Source organism: Podarcis filfolensis, assembly GCF_964270895.1.
Source record: "Podarcis filfolensis genome assembly, chromosome: 1".
NCBI classification, from domain to species: domain Eukaryota; kingdom Metazoa; phylum Chordata; class Lepidosauria; order Squamata; family Lacertidae; genus Podarcis; species Podarcis filfolensis.
This window is the reverse complement of record NC_139604.1, coordinates 1,572,099-1,591,905: the sequence shown is the minus strand read 5'-3', so window position 1 is coordinate 1,591,905 and position 19,807 is coordinate 1,572,099. Positions and strand designations below refer to the sequence as shown.

General features: G+C 42.8%; 1 protein-coding gene across 5 annotated transcripts in view; it reads left to right on the top strand.

Annotated features, from left to right (window-relative positions):
* Window positions 1–19,807, top strand: part of ERBB4 (erb-b2 receptor tyrosine kinase 4) — a 799,874-nt gene that overhangs the window by 671,429 nt on the left and 108,638 nt on the right. For all 5 annotated transcript variants that reach the window (XM_083626464.1, XM_083626462.1, XM_083626465.1 and 2 more), the window contains one exon: window positions 4,926–5,111. In XM_083626464.1, coding sequence (XP_083482590.1) covers window positions 4,926–5,111 — 186 coding nt within the window. The remainder of the gene's footprint in view (window positions 1–4,925; window positions 5,112–19,807) is intronic.

Below are 19,807 nucleotides of genomic sequence, written 5' to 3'. Positions count from 1 at the left end.
TTAGATTTTGCCTCTACAGTGATTAAAAATAGTTCCAGAAGGGTTTTTTTGCTTTAGTTCGGAAGACTAGTTGTTAATTGGACAAATAGACCATTATTGTGCAATAAAAAAATGAGGTCAACACCAGATAGCCCGGGCCTTAGTGTTATCTTAACTGTTTGCATTATCGTCTTGAGGAAAATGTCCGGATAACTGGGAGAGGTAATACCAATTTGCTTGTGATAAGAGTGATATTAACAGTCAATACCATTTTACAGCTGCTTCATTAATCAGGTGGCAAAGCCAAGCCATTGCGATAGGGAAAATATTGACTATTGTTGCATGGAGATAGTGAACCACTGCCTCTCTGCTCAAAACATGAGCCTTCTGCAAATGAGGTTACCTTGGGTAAAAAAAAAAAAAAAAGCCCGCCCGCCCCCGGTTCCATATTGAGCGATTGCAGCTGTACGGAAAACCAGAGTTTGCAAAATGTCGACATTGATTCAAGTTGAGCAGACACTGCGGGCCCCTTAGTAGTACTGTCCTGGGGGAGAATCCTGCTTACTGATTCCATGGCCTCTTTGGAGAAGCAAAGAAATAATATGTTGATCTGATTTGGAATTCTTACTCTCAAAGGGACCCTGTAAGAACAACAGGATAAGATTCGACAAACAGACAAAAATGGTTGCTCTTCCAGTTGTTCTGATTCAAGTTCACCCAAATGAAAAGTTAAGGTAAAGAATGGAAAACAAAGGAAAATAAATCTCATTGCATAGAGGACACACCCAAGGCAGATGATAGATAGATAGATAGATAGATAGATAGATAGATAGATAGATAGATAGAGATAGATATAGATAGACAGACAGATCGATCCAGTAGGCAGACAGGCATACTTGTGAGAGGCAGTGCAAAATACTGGAAAGGCCCCACACCCCTTTTGGCTTTCTGCCTGCATAATTGTTTGTTTGTTTGTTTGCAGTTTATCGAGTTACATTATTAGATGCTTAGGTTTTGTTTATGTCAAGGAGTGGAGGGGCCAGGTAGTGTGCCCTGGCCTCCTTGCCTTGAGGATGAACTCTGCCTGACGCTTCATGTGCTGGAGCTCCCATCAGCCCAGGTTCATTTCTTCCTGTTTGGCTCTGAGAGTAGCAGCCTCCAGCTTCACAGCTCAGCTCTGTTACTAGAAATGAGCTCAGTTGGGAGAAAAGCATGCAGAGGTAAGACGAGGAATAATTTCACTGCCCCCCCCTTTAAGATTTCCATAAACATTTTATACATGAACAACAAGTGTGGCTGTCCCATTGCTTGAAAAACCAAGATCACTGATCCTGTCACACCTAGATTGACTCATAGCTACTCTGATGCGTCAGTAAATGGTGCCTTTATATTCTTGGGAGACCCTTGGGGATAGGTTTGTTTGTTTGTGCATATAACTAAATGGTTAGTTATATATTTGCACCTCTTTTCCCTCCTCAATTGAATTTTTTCTTTCGTCCACATATGGCTACGTCAGCTTCAGCAGTTAGCCAGGTCTAGAGGGATGCATTCTGCAGGAGGTTCTTCAAAACTTAATATGCAAGCAAAATATGTTGAAGATACATCAATTTGTAATTGCTTCCTCCCAAAGGCTGCTCAGACATGCACTGTAGACATGTTTCTTTGCTGTAGCAATTACAGGTACCATAAAATTAATGAAAAAAATGTGTGTCCGCTCTAATATCTTTCTCCTGTCACACAGCACACATTTGAGGTTTTGCAAATAATTCCCAGCCCAGAGTACAGTGAGCTTCTTAAATACTTTAAAGAGCCTTTGTGGCTGCAATATAGAAAACCAAAACAGGGGAAGGCAAATTTAAGGGGGCATCCGCTTATACATATATTTTCAGAAAGGCAAAAAACATTTATCAGTGTCATGGTGCATTACAACTTTTCAGTTTATCAAGCAGTCACAGAAAGATTTTGGGCCAGGTCTGCATGTTTCATGGGTACAATACAGGGCCATTTTTGTGTGTATTCATACGAAGGCAGGTGGTGCTGAGCCACACTCTAACTGGAAGTTGTAGCAAGGCTGCTGAAACAGACAAATTTGGTATAAGTTGTCATGCCACATTTGAAATTCATTTATTTTCATTTATTTATTTTTGACATTTATATATCCAGCAAGGTGCTCTGGGAGGTTCCCAACACAAACCATTTATTAAAACTATAGTAATACAACCAAGGTTTAAACAACAACAACAATCTGCATAAAAATCAGCACAAAGAAAGCATAAAGCAATGTAAGACTGCCTTGAAGCCGCCACAGGGAAGCATGTCATGTTCCACCTCCACTGTCAGAGGCAGCAGAGCTTCTGAATGCCAGTTGCTGGAAGCCACAGGCGGGGAGAGGGCTGCTCTTGAGCTCATGTCCTGCTTGCTGGTTTCCCACAGCCATCTGGTTGGCCAGTGTGGGGACAGGATGCTGGACTAGACCTCTGACCTGATCCAGCAAACGGATCATATGTTCTTATGTATTTAAAACAGCTGAGAAAATAAAAAGGCCACACAGACCACAATGTAGGCACGCAGCAAGCCACTCTAGGGAGTCCTTTCCATAACTGGTTGCTACCACTGAAAGAACCCACTCCTTAGTGATCATCCACCCTCACTGGAGCTCACCACTAACTTCTCCCTTGTTTTCTTAGAATGGCAATATCGCTTCTCAGCCCTTTTAGCTATGATCTGGTATAGAATGGCAATGGTGCCCACCTGGGAGGTGCCAGAGCTGAGCTCCGGTGAGCTCCAGCTGAAAAAAAGCCCTGCCTTAAACTATTGCTTCATCCATCCCTGTGTTGACTTGAAGCCCACGGGCCTAGATTCATGAATAAAATGGCTCCTAGCTCAGAACCACGAGCAAAAAAAAAGAGGCATCTCTTTTGAGAGATCACCATGCCAATGTTTTGAAGTGTGTCTGTGTATGTTGCATGTAGTTTCCTGGATACCTAACATGTGTGCCTTGGAAGGCTGCAGTTCTTGACTGCAAGTTCAGGAGGTGGGGATGGGTCACAGAGAGAGGAGACCTGCTTGGGCCCAATTACACTATGTCATTGGGAGAACAACAGCATGTCCATATTTAAGAATTGGGCATGAAAGAATCTAATGTTACTAAGTAGGTCATGTTAGTTCCACATTGAACCCAGAACTTTGCCTATCACTAGTCCAATTACAGTGGACAGATAGAAACTTTATTTGGATTAGCCACTAGCCTTAGCAATAAGATGAAATATACTGGGGATAGAGCTAAATAATTAGCTATATGTTCTGGAGGTTTACATCAATACAAATGACAAAATTGATTCATGATCCTTTAGACCAATTACCATATAGTACAGGGGTAGCCAACATGGTGCCCTTCACATATTGTAGAACTACAACTCCCATCAACCCTGAACATTGGTCATGCTGACTGAGGCATGAAAATCTTCATTTATGATATTGGTATAGTATAGTCTCTACATGTTTTATACCCTCCTTTGATCATTTCTTGGGGCATGCAATATGGACGTTTCTAGGATAAATACATTCTAACACATCTCAGTTTGGTTATTCATTATCAATGGCTTTTTCCATATCTCAAATAGAGCATTAAATAGCAGATGAGCAGGAGATCATGCACTGAAGTTAATATGTCTATCAACATATTTTTGTCTCTCCCATTTTCCCACACCTGCCACTGATTTTTGGTGTGCAAAAACAATGAATCCATATCCCAATCAGGCAACATGAAGAAAAATGCCACAGTTTAAAATAGAAACGCTTGCTTCTTTGCCGAAAAGAAAGAGAAAACTTTATGGGGAGGAAGAGGGGGCATAAACCAGAGAGTTATTTTGTTTCTCGAAAATGGATAATGTACCTGTCAACATGTATTTATTCTGCCGGCCTTCAGTGCTATTTTCTGGTGTCAGTCGAAAAGCGACTAACATTGCATCTCGGTGACCCCGTGCAACAGACTCGTGTATTAATTTTAACATGGAACAAATGGTTTAAATGGAACTGCTCTTCCTGCCTCTGCTCCCTTGCTGGCCCAAACCTGCCATGAGTTATACTGAGTCCTTACACCCGCCCTGAAAAACATGACTTGACATAATTTCAAAAATATCAGAAGTAAAGAAAAGGTTAAACCATCTGTTATTTTCATTATACACACACCCTACAATTAATGTCTTGTTCATCTTTTCTTTCTTTCTTTTTTTGAAAAAAAGAACCATTATGCAAATACACTGCAATTTGGTTTCAAATGCTCTTTGTGCTCTGATGAGCAATTTTCTCAAATACAAACCCAGCCTCCTTCCCCTCCTATATAATTCCCCCACCCCGCTTCCCTCTACCCCTTTTGGGGGACTGGGGGTGATGGTGGTGGTTTCATGCTACTAACAGCAAGATCATTTGATATTTTTTACCACCACATGTGGAAGCACTGTGGTTATTTTTTAAAAACTTATCAGAAATGCATGTATTTTGAAAGAGAACACAGAGAAAGTAGCTTCCTGCTTTTCTTTTTCTTTTTTCAAAGGAAACCTCTTTGCCTTTTTTGCTTTTCACTGTCCCTGCTCCATGGCGCAATGATGCATTCATTGAAATGATGTGTTTAGTGAATCCAGATTCAAAGATGTACACAGATGTACCTATGAAAGGAGTCACAGCTTGCAATGCAAATGGTGGACATCCTAATAAGTGTAGCCAAAGTTGCTTTCATTGCCAGCTCAAAACATTTTACTGCTGAAATGAAGCCCAGTTTGCAACCTTTCCCCCTCCATACCAGGAACATCATTTAGACACCAATTCCTGCCTTCACCTGTCTCCCACTCACAGTGCTACATAGCGGGACCAGCCCAAGTAGCTTCAGTTGGGCACGGAAGTGTGGTATTAAGTGGCTCTTTTAAATATATGGCTTTTTATTGCAGGAAGCTCTTATAATGGCAAGCATGGATCATCCACATCTGGTACGGCTACTAGGAGTCTGCTTGAGCCCAACCATCCAGCTAGTTACTCAGCTGATGCCCCACGGCTGCTTATTGGACTACGTTCATGAACACAAGGATAACATTGGCTCCCAGCTGCTGCTGAACTGGTGTGTCCAGATAGCCAAGGTAAGCTCTTACAGAATCAGTTGCTGCTTTTTCCTAGAGATCTCAAACCTTTTGAGATTCCCCGCTTGAGATGTTTGCTTAGGCTCCATATAAATTTTGCATTCTATTAATTTATGGAGTATGTTTTATTGTGATTGGGTTTGGGAGGGAGAAAGCGGGCTCTGTGGATTTTTGCTTCCTCTTTATCTTGGGAAATATATGTTGAAGATTTTCCCACTGGGTCAAGCTTTAGATCTCATGCATTTTTCATTATTGATACACTTATTTCTCTAAAACAAATCTGATATATGAGAAGAAATCACTTTCTGAAATTGATAAATAAAATGTAGTTAAATGAAGAAGACAATCAAGCTGATGATGTAAAGCGAGAGTCAAGTTTTGGAGAACTGGATCTCACATACCTGCAACAAATTGAGGTAGGTAAATATCTTGTGGGATTTGAGAAAAGGAACTAGAGTAAATAATTTGCTGCTATAATTCAGTCTTTGTTTTCTCAAATAACCAAGATAAAAACGAAAACAAATATCAGTCCCTTCCACCATATCATTGCATGTTTCCCTGCAGAAACTATGTAGAAAAACAAAGTTTGGAGATTGTGTTTGCTCTTTCCTATTTCTTGGACTGAAATATTTCATGTTTCCACCTTTTCTTATCAATATTTGAATGGATGAAATGTGAAACATTGATCCTGGTGGTTTTTTCTTGCAGTCTGTGAAAGGGAACCATTTGAGGGGGTGGCACAGGCCACATACCACATTCTGTGTGTGATCTGTCACTCTCCATTTCCTGGGCACTTCCTTCCCTTAAAACGCGGCACATCATTAAAGACATCAAAACTTTTAACACAGTTGGCCTGGACCAGCCCACTAGGGATGTATGATAGCTCTTCAGGAACCATTGCAACTCCTGCTTTTGTTGCCTTACTGGATCAGTGGACTGGGAAGTGGATGTCAGGTGCTTTGGAAGTCCTTAATACATGGCTTGGCCTGGCTAGGTCTCACACACATCCTTCCTCCTGGCCAGTGTCTAGACCTTCCTTCTTCTAGACATGCACCTATTCTTCATGGAATACCATGAACCCATGTGTTTTAATTTGCTAGAGTGGCAGTTTCATCACAGGCTACTTTGTGATGCTGCCTCAAAGCTCCGCAGGCACCCATCCACCCTGACAAGTTACACTGAGTTCATCAGGAAGCGTTGGGGATGGAATAGGAGAAGGGACAACTACCCTCCCAATTCATAGGAAAAAAAGTGTTTTTGTAAAGGGAAGATGCAAACATTAGAACTGGGACACTGAAGGAAAGTAAAACAAAGTAAAATGGAACTTGGATGTGAAACACCCACAAGAATTTCCCCTAACAATTAATTGGGGGTAATATGCAAACGTTTTTCACTACTAGTTTCTTATTCCTACAGATGTCATTGCGACCAAAGAAACATAAAATATAAATCTGTAGCCTGATTAATTTGTTGATTGTGCTATAATATCAGATCATGTCAGGATCCCTCTTACCATCGGTGAATTTCAGCTGCAATCTCTGCACACGTATCTGGGAATCTGCCACATTAAACCTGAGGAGGCTCACCTGGTTGTACTGCTAGTAGCTGAGGGAAATGATGTGGCAGCTCAGGGGAAGGTCTTCATAGTTCAGCTTACTTCTAAGCAAGTGGGTACAGAATTACAGGGTGACTCTAACTATGTGTTCTCAGAAATAGGCCTATTTAATTCAGTTGGGCTTATTCCCAGCATTGCAGCCTTAGTTTCCCAAATGAGTAAATTTAAAATTAAGTCTTTAAAGAAATGATGCTAAGGAAAAGTGAGAAAGAATTTTACTAATAGTTTAGCACTGACATACTTGAAAGGCCATACTTGAAAGCTGTTCCTTAAAGACTAAATTGTAGGATTAATTGATGTGAACCATTAAGGGAAAGAGGGGGAGGGTTATTGTAAGGAAAAGGTAATTTTTTTTTTTTTGAGGTGGAACAGCAAAGTTTAATTAAGCTATCTTTTTCCGTATCACCATGGTCTAAGGTTAACATTACTTTGACCTTGTGTTATTATAGCATAAAGCTCATCAGTTTCAGCTCTTCAGAAATGAAATGTATTTGCAGCAGCAGATCTGTTTTCCTTGATACTTGGGCAAAGGAGACTAGGAAAAAGGCCCCTGACGGAATTCAGTAATTCTTGTATGTACACTAACTGTAGTGCTTACTTCCACGTAGGCATGCATAGAGCTGTGTTGTCCGATTAGTAACATGCTAAGGTCAGTTTCTCCCGAGAAGTTTGATGGCATGTATGTGTCCATTGCATGTTTCCCCACTTGCCTTTCTGGAAGTGAGAACTATGAGCCTGCAAGGGTCGGGCAGATGTTCCCAGTCCCCTAGAATTTGTGGTTCAAATCATTGGCACCGGCTGGTGGCCACGATTGAGGGGAACAAAGTCACGTGTCATGTGCAACGCGCAACGCCCTGACGTTGTGCATGACTTTGTGTGTGATGCCCTGACGTCCCACACGATGCCAGGACGTCCCACACAGGACGCCATGCAATGACATAGTGTTGCCACTGGATATTGAGGGGGTTCAATCCCCTCCTTAAAAATTCCAGGGGGGGAGTGCTTCCATCAGAGGAGCTGGCACCCCTGGTTCAAATATATCACAAGAAGATGGCAGATCATTCCATTGTGATTGCGTTGGTATTGTAATTGTGATAGCAAAGGGGGAGTCATGCGGTTTCTTATTATGGAGCCTTACAGGTCCCCACTTCAAAGTCTTCATGTTTCGATATTGCATAGTCTGACCCATATACTGTTTTCGAAAGCACTATCAAGCTTGCACAAAGCAGGTGGCAAATCTGTAAAAGTGGAGACCACAGGCTGCCTATGACTGAAGATGCCTGTGTGTCCTTGGGGAGTAACAGCAGAGGGATAAGGAACCTCTAGATGTTGCTGGACTGCCACTCCCATCTTCCCTGCCCACTGGCCATGATTGCTGGGACTGATGGGAATTGAAGACTTGCACCATAGAAAGCCACAGCTTCTCCGTTCCTATAAAAACACACACACCAATATATGTTAAAAGAGAGAAAAATATTTGGCAAGAAAGAAGTGCAGCAAAACAACACACATCATCTGTGCACAACTGTGACAGAGTAAAGCGGCTGACTCATATCTTCTGCTTTAAAAAAAAAAAACAGAAAGAAACACCTACTTCTTACTGTAGAACAAGTAGAACAAGTAGTTACTTTATCTCCAAAATTTTCATATTAACCCAGCTCTGTGCAAATAATAAAAGAATTGGTAAGAACAGTTTTTCAACTGTTTAACCCCAAATTTCAGGAGTGGGATTGCATAATTGAGCATTTCCATATAAAACAAACTCTCTGCACACAAAACTTAAATAGATGCCAGGGAGTTCGACTTGTCCTTGTTACACCAGTTTTTCCTGTGTGGTGATGGTGGTTTATTTGTGTTTTCGCTTTTATTGGGGTGCTCTCAGACATGTGACCAGCCAGGAGATGTTTGGCCCCTTTACTTGCCATTTCTGCTTCAGATTATAGTAGGCAGGGAGTGTCTGCAGAGATCTATGTCATCCAAACTGATGCCACAGAATGGGGCAGATTCAGTCTGACCTCACAAGGATGCATTGAGTTGGATTAAAAAAGAGAAAACTGTGCAGTCTTTTTTTTAAAAAAACACCAAACCCATGGCAGCCCTGGCACATCTCTGAGCTATGGTTAGCCCTTTTTAGACATTGGCTTCCCGTACGTGATTACACACGAGGAGTAACTTCTGACAAGGAGAGCCTGTTGTACTCACATCAGCTCCCCTTGCTTTATTGGAGTTTCAAATAGTGCAGGCAGAACACATGGGGATGGAAGGCTGTAACTTCAAAAGTCACATGTTGTGGGAAGGAGGGGGTTCAGGCAGAGTGGGCTGGATGACACATTCCATGCTCTCCTGCATACAGTTCTAAGCATACAAGGGAACCCCATACTGTCAGTTTTCATGCAATTTGCTACAGTGCCCAAGGAAACCAGCTGTGTCGTCTAACCCTTAAATTTTGACATGATGATCAAAAGTCATGACAATTCAGCTCAGCTCTGTTTAAATCTTAGGAGAACCCAGCTTTTCTCTAATCCGGAGTCTTATGGGGGAAATGAAAAGAAAGGAGTACCTTTAGAATATGTAGTTAGGTACTTCCTTTGCCACAACGCACAAGATTTATTCTTGGCTTTATATTTCCTAAAGCAGTTTGGAAAGATTTATTGTGCTTGCCTAGAAAGCTACCCAGAGCACATTCAGGGGTCTGATAGGAGCCAAGGAACATTCAGAGACCCCCTCAGACACTTATTTGTGTGGCCAGAGGCAGTTTTGGATTTTTGCCTTTTAATAAAGACAAAGAGTAAAGGGACCCCTGACCATTAGGTCCAGCCGCGGATGACTCTGGGGTTGCGGTGCTCATCTCGCTTTACTGGCCAAGGGAGCAGGCATACAGCTTCCGGGTCATGTGGCCAGCATGACTAAGCCGCTTCTGGCAAGCCAGATCAGCGCACAGAAACGCCGTTTACCTTCCCGCCAGAGCGGTACCTATTTATCTACTTGCACTTTGATGTGCTTTTGAACTGCTAGGTTGGCAGGAGCTGGGACCGAACAACGGGAGTTCACCCCATCGCAGGGATTCGAACCGCCAACCTTCTGATTGGAAAGCCCTAGGCTCTGTGGTTTAACCTACAGCGCCACCCGCGTCCCTTGCCTTTTAATAATGGCATCTTTTTCTGCAACAGTTTTCTGTATCAAGGCTGAAAATGGAAGGGGAGGAAGAGGAAAGGCTACCTTTAGCTGAGTGGTGGATGTTGTTTATTGAATGGTTTATCATAATGAGGTTGGCTGTGCTGCACTGGGCATCACCCCACTGGGTCGGTCTTTGTTATATTTTCTGCAGTGTTTTTTATTACGCCTGCTGGTTCAGAAGATCTCATTATGCATGGATGTTCATTTCAAGCTGTCTTGATTTTTGCATAAAGAGTTGCAAAACCTGCAGAGGCCCTGGTCGGCTTGCCAGGGCCAATAGCCTCTGGTGATGTCCTTTGAAGTTTGGCGATTGGTTCGTGTTTCTAAGCATTATCCACTCAGGACTGAAATCTCAGTGGCCTTTCTCATGCATCTATGGTCTATATTTTAGGCTTTAAGGGGTATTTTCAATTCATTTTGCTCTTTGCAGCAGATATTCTGTCAGAGAAGCAACTGAGTTTTCTCTTGAGATTGATTTGGCAAATTTGAGTGACTTAGTGAAAAATGAAGAGAAAGGCTTGTCTAATATTTCAAAAGCATACTTGCCCCTTAGGTTCATGGTAGGATGGGGGCTGTTTTTTTTTTAAAAGTTGGGAAGCTGTGTCCTTACAGATGTTTTAGACTGCAGCCGTTGTCAGCCCCCACCCACTCCAGCCAGCATGGCCAGTGGGTGGGGAGACTGGAGTTGTCGTGCAGTAATATCTGGCAGGCCACAGGCTTCTCATCTCAGATTTATTTACTGGTGCTCATGTGGTAGAATAGACAGCATGGGCTTGCTATTGAGTTAAGTGGCCGGGTTTTCACTTGCGCAATCTCTTGTGTTGGCATTGGGGCTGAGATAGTTTGGGATTCTCCTCATGACATTCTCCTCCATGCTACTGTACATCAAACCCTAAAGTTTTCCAGGCAGCATAATTTAAGCAAGGAGTTACAGTATTACAGTGCAATTCAATGCATATCTATTTAGAATTAAATCCCAATAAGTCTGGCCCAACCCATAGCCACGCACATGCCTTGGACCTGGTGTTCACCTCTATGGATGTTGGTGATCTGACACTAGGTAAAAGCGAAACGAAAGAAGTGCCATGGTCAGATCACTTCCTGGTGCAACTGGACTTCTCCGCAACCCTTCCCCTCTGCAGGGAGGCGGGACCGATTTGGATGGTCCGCCCCCGCCACTTAATGGATCCAAATGGTTTCCAGGGGATGTTTTATCCCAAGCTGATGGCCTTTCAGCTGATTCCCTGGTGGCCCGCTGGAATGTGGAGTTAACCAGGGCTATTGAGGTTGAATCCTGACAAGACAGAAGTACTGTTTTTGGGGGACAGGCAGTGGGCAGGTGTGGAGGATTCCCTGATCCTGAATGGGGTAACTGTGCCCCTGAAGGACCAGGTGCGCAGCCTGGGAGTCATTTTGGACTCACAGCTGTCCATGGAGGCACAGGTCAAATCCGTGTCCAGGGCAGCTGTTTACCAGCTCCATCTGGTAAGTAGGCTGAGACCCTATCTGCCTGCGGACTGCCTCAGCAGAGTGGTGCATGCTCTGGTTATCTCCCGCTTGGACTACTGCAATGCGCTCTATGTGGGGCTACCTTTGAAGGTGACCCAGAAACTACAACTAATCCAGAATGCGGCAGCCAGACTGGTGACTGGGAGCGGCCGCCGAGACCATATAACACCAGTCTTGAAAGACCTACACTGGCTCCCAGTACGTTTCCGAGCACAATTCAAAGTGTTGGTGCTGACCTTTAAAGCCCTAAACGGCCTCGGTCCAGTATATCTGAAAGAGCGTTTCCTCCCCCATCGTTCTTCCCAGACGCTGAGGTCCAGCGCTGAGGGCCTTCTGGTGGTTCCCTCACTGTGAGAAGCCAAGTTACAGGGAACCAGGCAGAAGGCCTTCTCGGTAGTGGCGCCCACCCTGTGGAACACCCTCCCACCAGATGTCAAAGAGAAAAATAACTACCAAACTTTTAGAAGACATCTGAAGGCAGCCCTAGGGAAGTGTTTTGTTGGAAGCCGCCCAGAGTGGCTGGGGAAACCCAGCCAGATGGGCGGGGTATAAATAATAAATTAGTATTAAATTATTATTATCCCTGCATACGCGCTTCACATTGATTAAAATTTGCATGGTTTTCGGTATTTGTTAGGTTGTAAGGACATGGACTCTGCCATCTAGGAAGAAGATAAGAGGCACACATGCCATGTATGCAACAAGTTGCTGAAGGTGTGGAGCGCCTCCTTTAAAAGTTTACTTTTTGTGAACGATATCAGGTGATAAGAAGGGTGTGTTTCTGATGCTTGATGGGGATGCCTGTTTCACAGATGCAAAACTTCACTCGATATTACAGTGACTGAATACAGAACCTGGTCATGTGAATTCAGCTGTAACTCGTTTACCATTTCTTAGGGCATGGCAGGTGCTCTTAGCAGCACCATAGTGAATTACAGTCTAAACTGTATTTCCATTTGTTTCTTTCTTGGGAGGCTGTCAAGTCTGCTTATCACATTTTACATTCAAATAATTCCATAAGTGTTACTTTCCAATAATAATAATAAGCCAGGGTAATAAGCAGTTTGATACACTCGAATGTCAGGGAAGGAAAATCAGATCCTGGGGGAGATCCTTTTAACATCTTGTGAATATAAAAGAATTCTAAAATTACATTAACCAAGGCAAAGCATAGCGTCAATCGAGAGGGAGGCTAGAAAGTACAATAAAGAGAATGTTAGCCAGGAAAATGGGCAGAATCAGATTTTCTCAGGAAAGAAAGTCAGGCTCTGATGTTGCTTGCCTCCCATAGGGTTTTTCCTCCTTCAGGGAAAAAGAGAAGTTGTACATTTGCAACTCAGAGCTTTCTCTTTCTCTATATATATATTTACTGGGTAAATACTCAGAATGCAATTGTGCAGAGATCTCTTTCCATACCTCCCACGATCATAAAACTAACAATCACATTTCAGAATTTTTTGAGCAACCGCTTCAACAAGGTCCAAGTGCCCTTCCTTAAAGAATCTAGGTATCATCCCTAGCTTTTATTTTATTTTATTTTCTGTGGATGGAGATCATTCCCAATTTCACTCTTCATTCCTTGGTCGGTTTCAAGGGATAGGAAAGAAGAACAGTTTGTTCTTTCTAGCCCAGCACCAAGATGAACTCGTGCTCCTTTCTCTTGTCCTGGAAGCTGATGGGGAAAGATGGGTTGCAATGCCACCCACTGAATCCATGCCCTATCGTGAGCCTTATGGACCACATGGAGAGTATGGCAAAAATAATGCAAATTATCCTCCTATGGGCTAAGTCCCATGGAGAAATAACTAGTCATCTTTGGCCAGCTTCAGTGGCTGAAAACTACTTTCCCCATTGCAGTTAGGCTAATACACCTTTGTGCACAAAATAAAGCTGAGATCAGGATTCTCATCTGATAGAAAATTGCTTGGGCTCCAAGCAGATTTCCACACATTACAAAAATCCAGTTGAGGAAACACTAGTACATTTCCTGCACCTCTTCGGCGCGGCTCAACAACCTTGATTATAAGCCGAGAGAGAGAGAGAGAGCAAGCCTCCACGGTCAAAATGGCTCTAAGATTAGGACCATTTGGCCGCATTGTTAGAGAGCAGCATTTTCCTTTTTATTCTCCTTGGCAGCATTTGATTGATAAACGTGCTAGTTAGGAGCAGCTTTCGTTATTTTGAAGCAGCCAGGAGTGAAAGATGGACAGACTGTGTGTGCAGAGGGAGGAAGCCGGGGTGAGCGGAAAGGTTGGGAGGAGGTGAAGGGATGTAGCTGTGGTTCAAGGTCTTTATTTTTCATTAAGGAGTCCTGGCTTACAGCTCTCTGAAAAGCCTATCAGGGAGTGAACAAAGGATGAGTTTAATGACTGTCATCTATCAGCTGTCCACATTTTAAACTTCAAGATGTCTCTATTCCCAAAGCTCCTTGCCATGACAAGGCTAATTGTATAATTATTATGCTATACCGACACACTCACACTAGCAAGGACCAGGGCGAAAGGCTGAGATAATTATCACTCCAAGCAAGTACATTAACATAAAATGTAGTTTACTAATGGGGCTGCTCTGGTAGGAAGTTCAGTGGGAAGCAGAGAAGAATTTAAACCAAGGACTTATCAAGCCATCTCAAGATCAAGATTCTCTGCTTGTTCGTCAGCGATATTTTATTTTCTTGCTTATGCTGAGTAGGTTTCTCATCCATTCCCTCTCTTTTCCACAAGGTACAATATGAAATGCTACCATACCAATAATAAAACTTTACATACATTTTAACTTCTTTAAAAATAAAGATTGCTAAAACGAACCATTAAATGCTTGCTTAAAGGTGGGAGGGGACTTCAAGATTGCCCCCAGAAGATACTCGGACTCTCATTCCGATGAGCCTCCAGGGCAGCTGTTGGAGACATCACCACTGAGAACTCATAACTCTAAATGAACATGGTAAACCAGAGATATTGTACTTTAGAGAATGGTCTTCCTACGTTAGAAATTTCAGCAGGGCATAGAGGAGGTTGGGAGCTCTCCCTTACCTCTGAGCTGTGCTCCCGGAGGGGTTAGGATTGGGCAGAGGCCTCTCTCTGCCCGGCTCTGCCTATGATAGATTCTTCCACTGGGGAGGCCCACACTGTGCCAAGAGCAGGGGCTGCCTGTGGTATTCTTGCAAGTGAAAACTGGCACAGGGCATCAGGGTGTTTTGAGGATGAGGTAGCAGAGCTGGCCAAGGATCTGCTGGATCCTGTTGGCCCATTGCTAGCTGAGGGGCCTGGAAAAAAGTGTGTGTGTGTGTGTGTCCCCCCCCCCCCATGCACACACTTTTCACCCTGACAGATAGGGCTAGGGCTTCAGATGGTCCACCACGCCAATCATTCCCAGTACAGTACTGGGTAACCCGCCCCCCCATTAGGATTGCTCTGCCCATCTAGATATTCATTTATTTACATGATTTATATCTCACCCCTCATAACATGTGATCTCAGGGACAGGTCACAACAATGTAAAACACAAGATACAACAAAAATAAAAACAGAATCCACTTTAAAATATGTATGCAGGTTATTTGATTTACTTATCTGAAATTATATAGCACTGTTCATAAAATATATCCCAGCAGTTCTACACACTTGAAATGCAATAAAAACTTCACACCCAAAAGGGGAGGGGAAAGTGGGGGGGAGGAGAAAGTTAAACACAGACAAATTGTTGTAAAACATGTGATGCCACAGTCAAGACCTCCTGGAATAGGAAGGAATTTTACCTTATCTGTGGAATAATGGCAAGGAGGTTGTGCAAACCTCCCTTGGAAGGGAGATCTCTGAGAGGGGGCTGCAGCAAATAAGACCTTAGGGCCTTATCAATAGATCTTAAGTGCCAGCAAGCTGCACTGCACACATGGAAATCTGAGGCTTGGGGTTGGCAACAAGAAGACCTTTTCAGTTGTGGCTCATTGCTCCTGGAATGTTTTCTGCAGTGAGGCCCGCCTCACTGACATCTTCTGAGCAGCAAGTTCTTTCCTTTCCTCCAAGGCATCTGATGGAACATGATCCAGCTGTATCAAGGCCGATGCCCTTTGTTAGGTGACTAACATAACATATAGTACATTATCGTACCAGCCACCTGACAGTACTTTATGCATTGAGAACAAAGCAGGATAAAGTGGAATACCATAGGAAGAGAATATGATCCTGTTGGAAAGAGTGTACAGTTTCTTCTAGTTTGTCAGGTGACTTGATCCAAATTGTTCATGTGCCGTGTTCTCCCAAAAGAGATAGCGGTCTGCAGATTTTTAAAAATTGTATTGCAATTGTGTGCATGCCAAGTGATATTTCTAGAGGGTTACCAGAAGAAATGAAGCTCACATCGCCAGGTAGTATGGGAACACTGACTTGATTAACATGGTTGCAAAGTGGCAGCTATCCTACTGGACTGAAGACTAATTTCCAACAGAGGCAAAGTGCTTCGTTCCCCGGAGTCCTTTTGAAAACTACAGCACTCATCAGACTATGTTCCTCTAATTACTACAGTATTATTAATTATGGCTAACACATTGCAAAGAAGGGCAGCCATAATGCCCTTGGAGAGCTGCCAGTGAAGCATATCATCCCATTAATTAAAGGTTGTATGTGGGGATATTTTCCTGTTCACTCTCCTCCATTTTCAAATTCCCTTTCCCTCTCGTGTGATATGACTCATTTCTACTTTCTCTTTCTTCCTTGCTGCCATTTTCTTCATGCTCAGCCTGTCACTTTCTCCCTAGTCACACATTCTGCAAACAAAGTCATCTTCTTCCTCTCCTTGACCGTCATTCTGTGCTCTGCGACCAGGCGCAGCAGACTGTTATTAGCCAATCTAATCTGATGCAGTTTCCTCTTCCCTTCCACAACAACATCAAAACCGCAGCCTGTGAGGTGGGGGGAGAGAAGAGAATTGACAGCAGAAGGGTTGTCATCAGGCGTGGGGAACGGTTGCACAGCCAATGGCAAGGGATGAGGGGAGGTTCAGCAACATTTGGTGAAAGGTTCCTCACTCCTGGATTATCATATTAACAGTGGACTAGCTATTTGTTCACTTCACTTCATTTTAATCTGAATTATTAAGTGAAGGGCAAAAAGCTGCCGGCAATTTTTACAGTGGTCTCATTCTGACAGAACATCCCCCAATTCCTGATATCACCCAAATTACAGTAAGATGTTCACAAATGTTCATATGTCTGTAGAACAAAAAGGCTGGAAAAGCTCTTTCTCAGATCCTCTAATTAATCATCACTAGTTTGTGCAAGATGTTAACATAACCTTTATTCCTTGAAACAATACCTGCAAACCTAACTCACCCCACAGATTCTGTGTGATGCCAGGCAGATTATACTGGAGTTAAGGGCTCCAGAATAATCTTCCATAAAACACCTAGACTATCATCAAATACAGCAAGCCAGTTGGAAAAAGAAACCCATTATGTTTTTCTTAGCAGTCCCCGACAGACTGTCTTGGAACAGTATTATTGAAAACCTCTCCTAAATCAGATTCAAGATATTATAGCAGCTTCTGCTAAGGTCTGTCAGGAATTCCATTATAAACCCATATTTTTCGTGTTTATAATGTAGCCATAAAATTTTTCTCCGGACTGTGACTTGGCATAAAAAGTCTTGGCCTGAGGCAATTTTATTTTGTATTATTCAAGAAATCTATATATTAGGTTATTTTTGAATTGCTGAAGTATCAAAATAATAGTCTGGGTGCCATTTTGTATTGCTGTGAATTTAAGAAAATACTTCTTTTCCTCTAAAATAAAATGTTCAAAACTATAAATTTGTAATGCAGCTAATCCACAACAATAAATATAGAAATAAAACACTGAAGCTTACAAACTAGACACTGTAAATCTCAAGTGATTAATGTCTCTATAATTGCTTTATTATGAAATATGTTATTTCAGATTAATATTCACATACCATTATTTCTGCTATTAATCATATTCTGGATCCTGGATATAATGTGTGCATACCTTTTGCTTTTCAAAACCAATACAGTATAGTCTCCAGCCTGGGTGCCGGCATCAACAAAATATATTTTCAAACTCACATTTCCTCCTCTTCATCCTATTTAGGGTAATAAGACTAATGCCAGTCCAAAACTCTGCTACAATTAAACAAAACAAAACAAATATGTGGTAAATTGACGTGATTTGTATATTTCACACAGCATGCAATTGATCCTCCCAATCAGATATTGTGTTCCTATTTTGTTTGTTAGGAATTTACTGTGGTGTGTGTTATTAAGCACGTGCACAAACACACCAAAGTTACTAGTTTAATAAAATGCAGGAGAAGGGTAAGCAGCAGAGGGGGCAGCACCAAATAGCTCCTGGCACCAATTCAGATGTCATGCCGACATTTAAACCCACAGGGTCATCTGGCAGTCAGGTGTCATTAGTCAACACTTTCCCTCTCTGCCATCTGTTTCTGTCTAGCCCATTTGTGCAAATTAACTCTCAGCATGGAGCCATTCTCATATTTGTCATGATTCTTCTTTCTGTGTCCTCCAGCTTTTCTCCTGAACCCAGACACCACAATGGTCTACATTGAAGATGTGGGCCTTGAAATCCTTCCTGCATGTATCAGCCTCTGCAGTCAGGCAGGCCAAGCGCCCCCCCCCCAGCGACCCCCTTCTCCTGCCTCTTCGTCACCTGTCTTAATGTCTCCTCCTTTCTCCCTGCTCTTGCCTGCAGGGTTGTGGTCCCCCCGCCCCACCCTCTGAAAGTGGGCTTGGAAAGAGGGTCCTGCAGCGCCGCCATTGGCAGCCAGGCCGGCATTCAGACTTATGCGAGACTCTTTTGTGTGCTAGTAGCGCTGTGCTCTCCTTTGTGCTCTCTGTCTTATGAATCTGACACCACTCCATCCCCCTTCCCTCAGCGAGTCTCTCAACTTCCGTTTTATGTTTAGCATGGCACTGCTTCGGCATGAGGAGTAAAATATTTAGAATTGGCTGTTAAAGATAACCTGTCCTGTTTTCGACCAGGATTGCTTCTCCACATTTCCAGATAATGTCGTACTGCTGCATTTGTTAGAAAGGCCCACAGATGGAGCCCCACACAATCCCTGCTTACCCCAAAGTAAGTTCTGCTGTGATGTATTTCCTAGTAATGAGTTTAGAATTGTTGTGTTGGAATCAGGCCTTAACGCCATAATAAACAGTGGCACATTTGTAGTTCCAAAGTTCACACAACCTGATTCTGTTGTTATTTGGCACCCAAGTATCGCAGCCTTTGGTTCATTTGCTATTGTGTGCCGTAGATGTCCGAGGCCCTTTCCAAATGTGTCACCTCACTATCAATTCATATCTTCCTAAGCAGCATTCTTTCCAGACATTTCTTATTCTACCCTTCTGGCTCATTACTTGCATCTCACATTTCTTAATTAGCATTTTAGTGTTTGGGCTGTTGATGTTTTGCCTGATGAATGAGAAATATAAATGATACAAGATAATTCTGGATGCATCTTCTTGTTAAGGACCAACAGTCTATCATTGTTTGCGCTGACATGCATTACTTGGTTCTGCAATTTAGCCAAATTGAAGAAAATGCAGTTCTGGAAGTCTTCTGTACCTAGTAATTGACAAAGTAATCCATTCATATGTGCCAGCAATCTCAACACAAGGAGCTGTAAGAGCACCACACATTGAGGAGTCTTGCACATGTGTCACCGTTCTTCCCTTCAACAATATTGCTGCATTTCATTTTGGGCTGATAATAAGTCAGACAGAGGGCATCCTTGGGCATTACATCCACACCATACATTTAAAGCATGTGGCCAAAGAATCATAGGAACTTTATTAAAAGTGCTGGGAATTGTAGCTCTGTGAGGGGTAGACTACAGTTCCCAGGATTCTAGGGCAGGGGAGCTATGTACTTTAAATATGTTTTTCATGTGTGATGTGGGGGTCACTACCTGGAAGCTCTAACAAAATCACTTTCCTCTCACTTTACAATGTTAGCTGCGAATTGCAGTTTGGATACATCAGGCCAACAGCATTGTCTCTTACGCGAGTGCAGTACCATTATATGGATTCCCCGATGGGACTCGGCTAAGCAGTATTTTGAAAGCAGTAGGAATACTTCAAACTAGATTTGCCATTGAAATTGCAAAGTTCTGAGCATCAAGATGAATCTGGAGGCTTTTCCTTAGGTGATATCTCTGCAAGACTTGAGAGAAGCTAAAGGGATTATTATTATATTTGCTAGACTTCCATCTGCATTTGCAAGACAAAAACAAATTGAGCATATCTTTCAAGCCATGTAGGAAACCACATCAGCGTGGAAGGAGAGCCTTGAAGCAAACACAAAAGAAAGAGCCCATAGAGCCAGCCCCCCCCCCAAGCAGAACAGGCAAGCCTAACTGGAC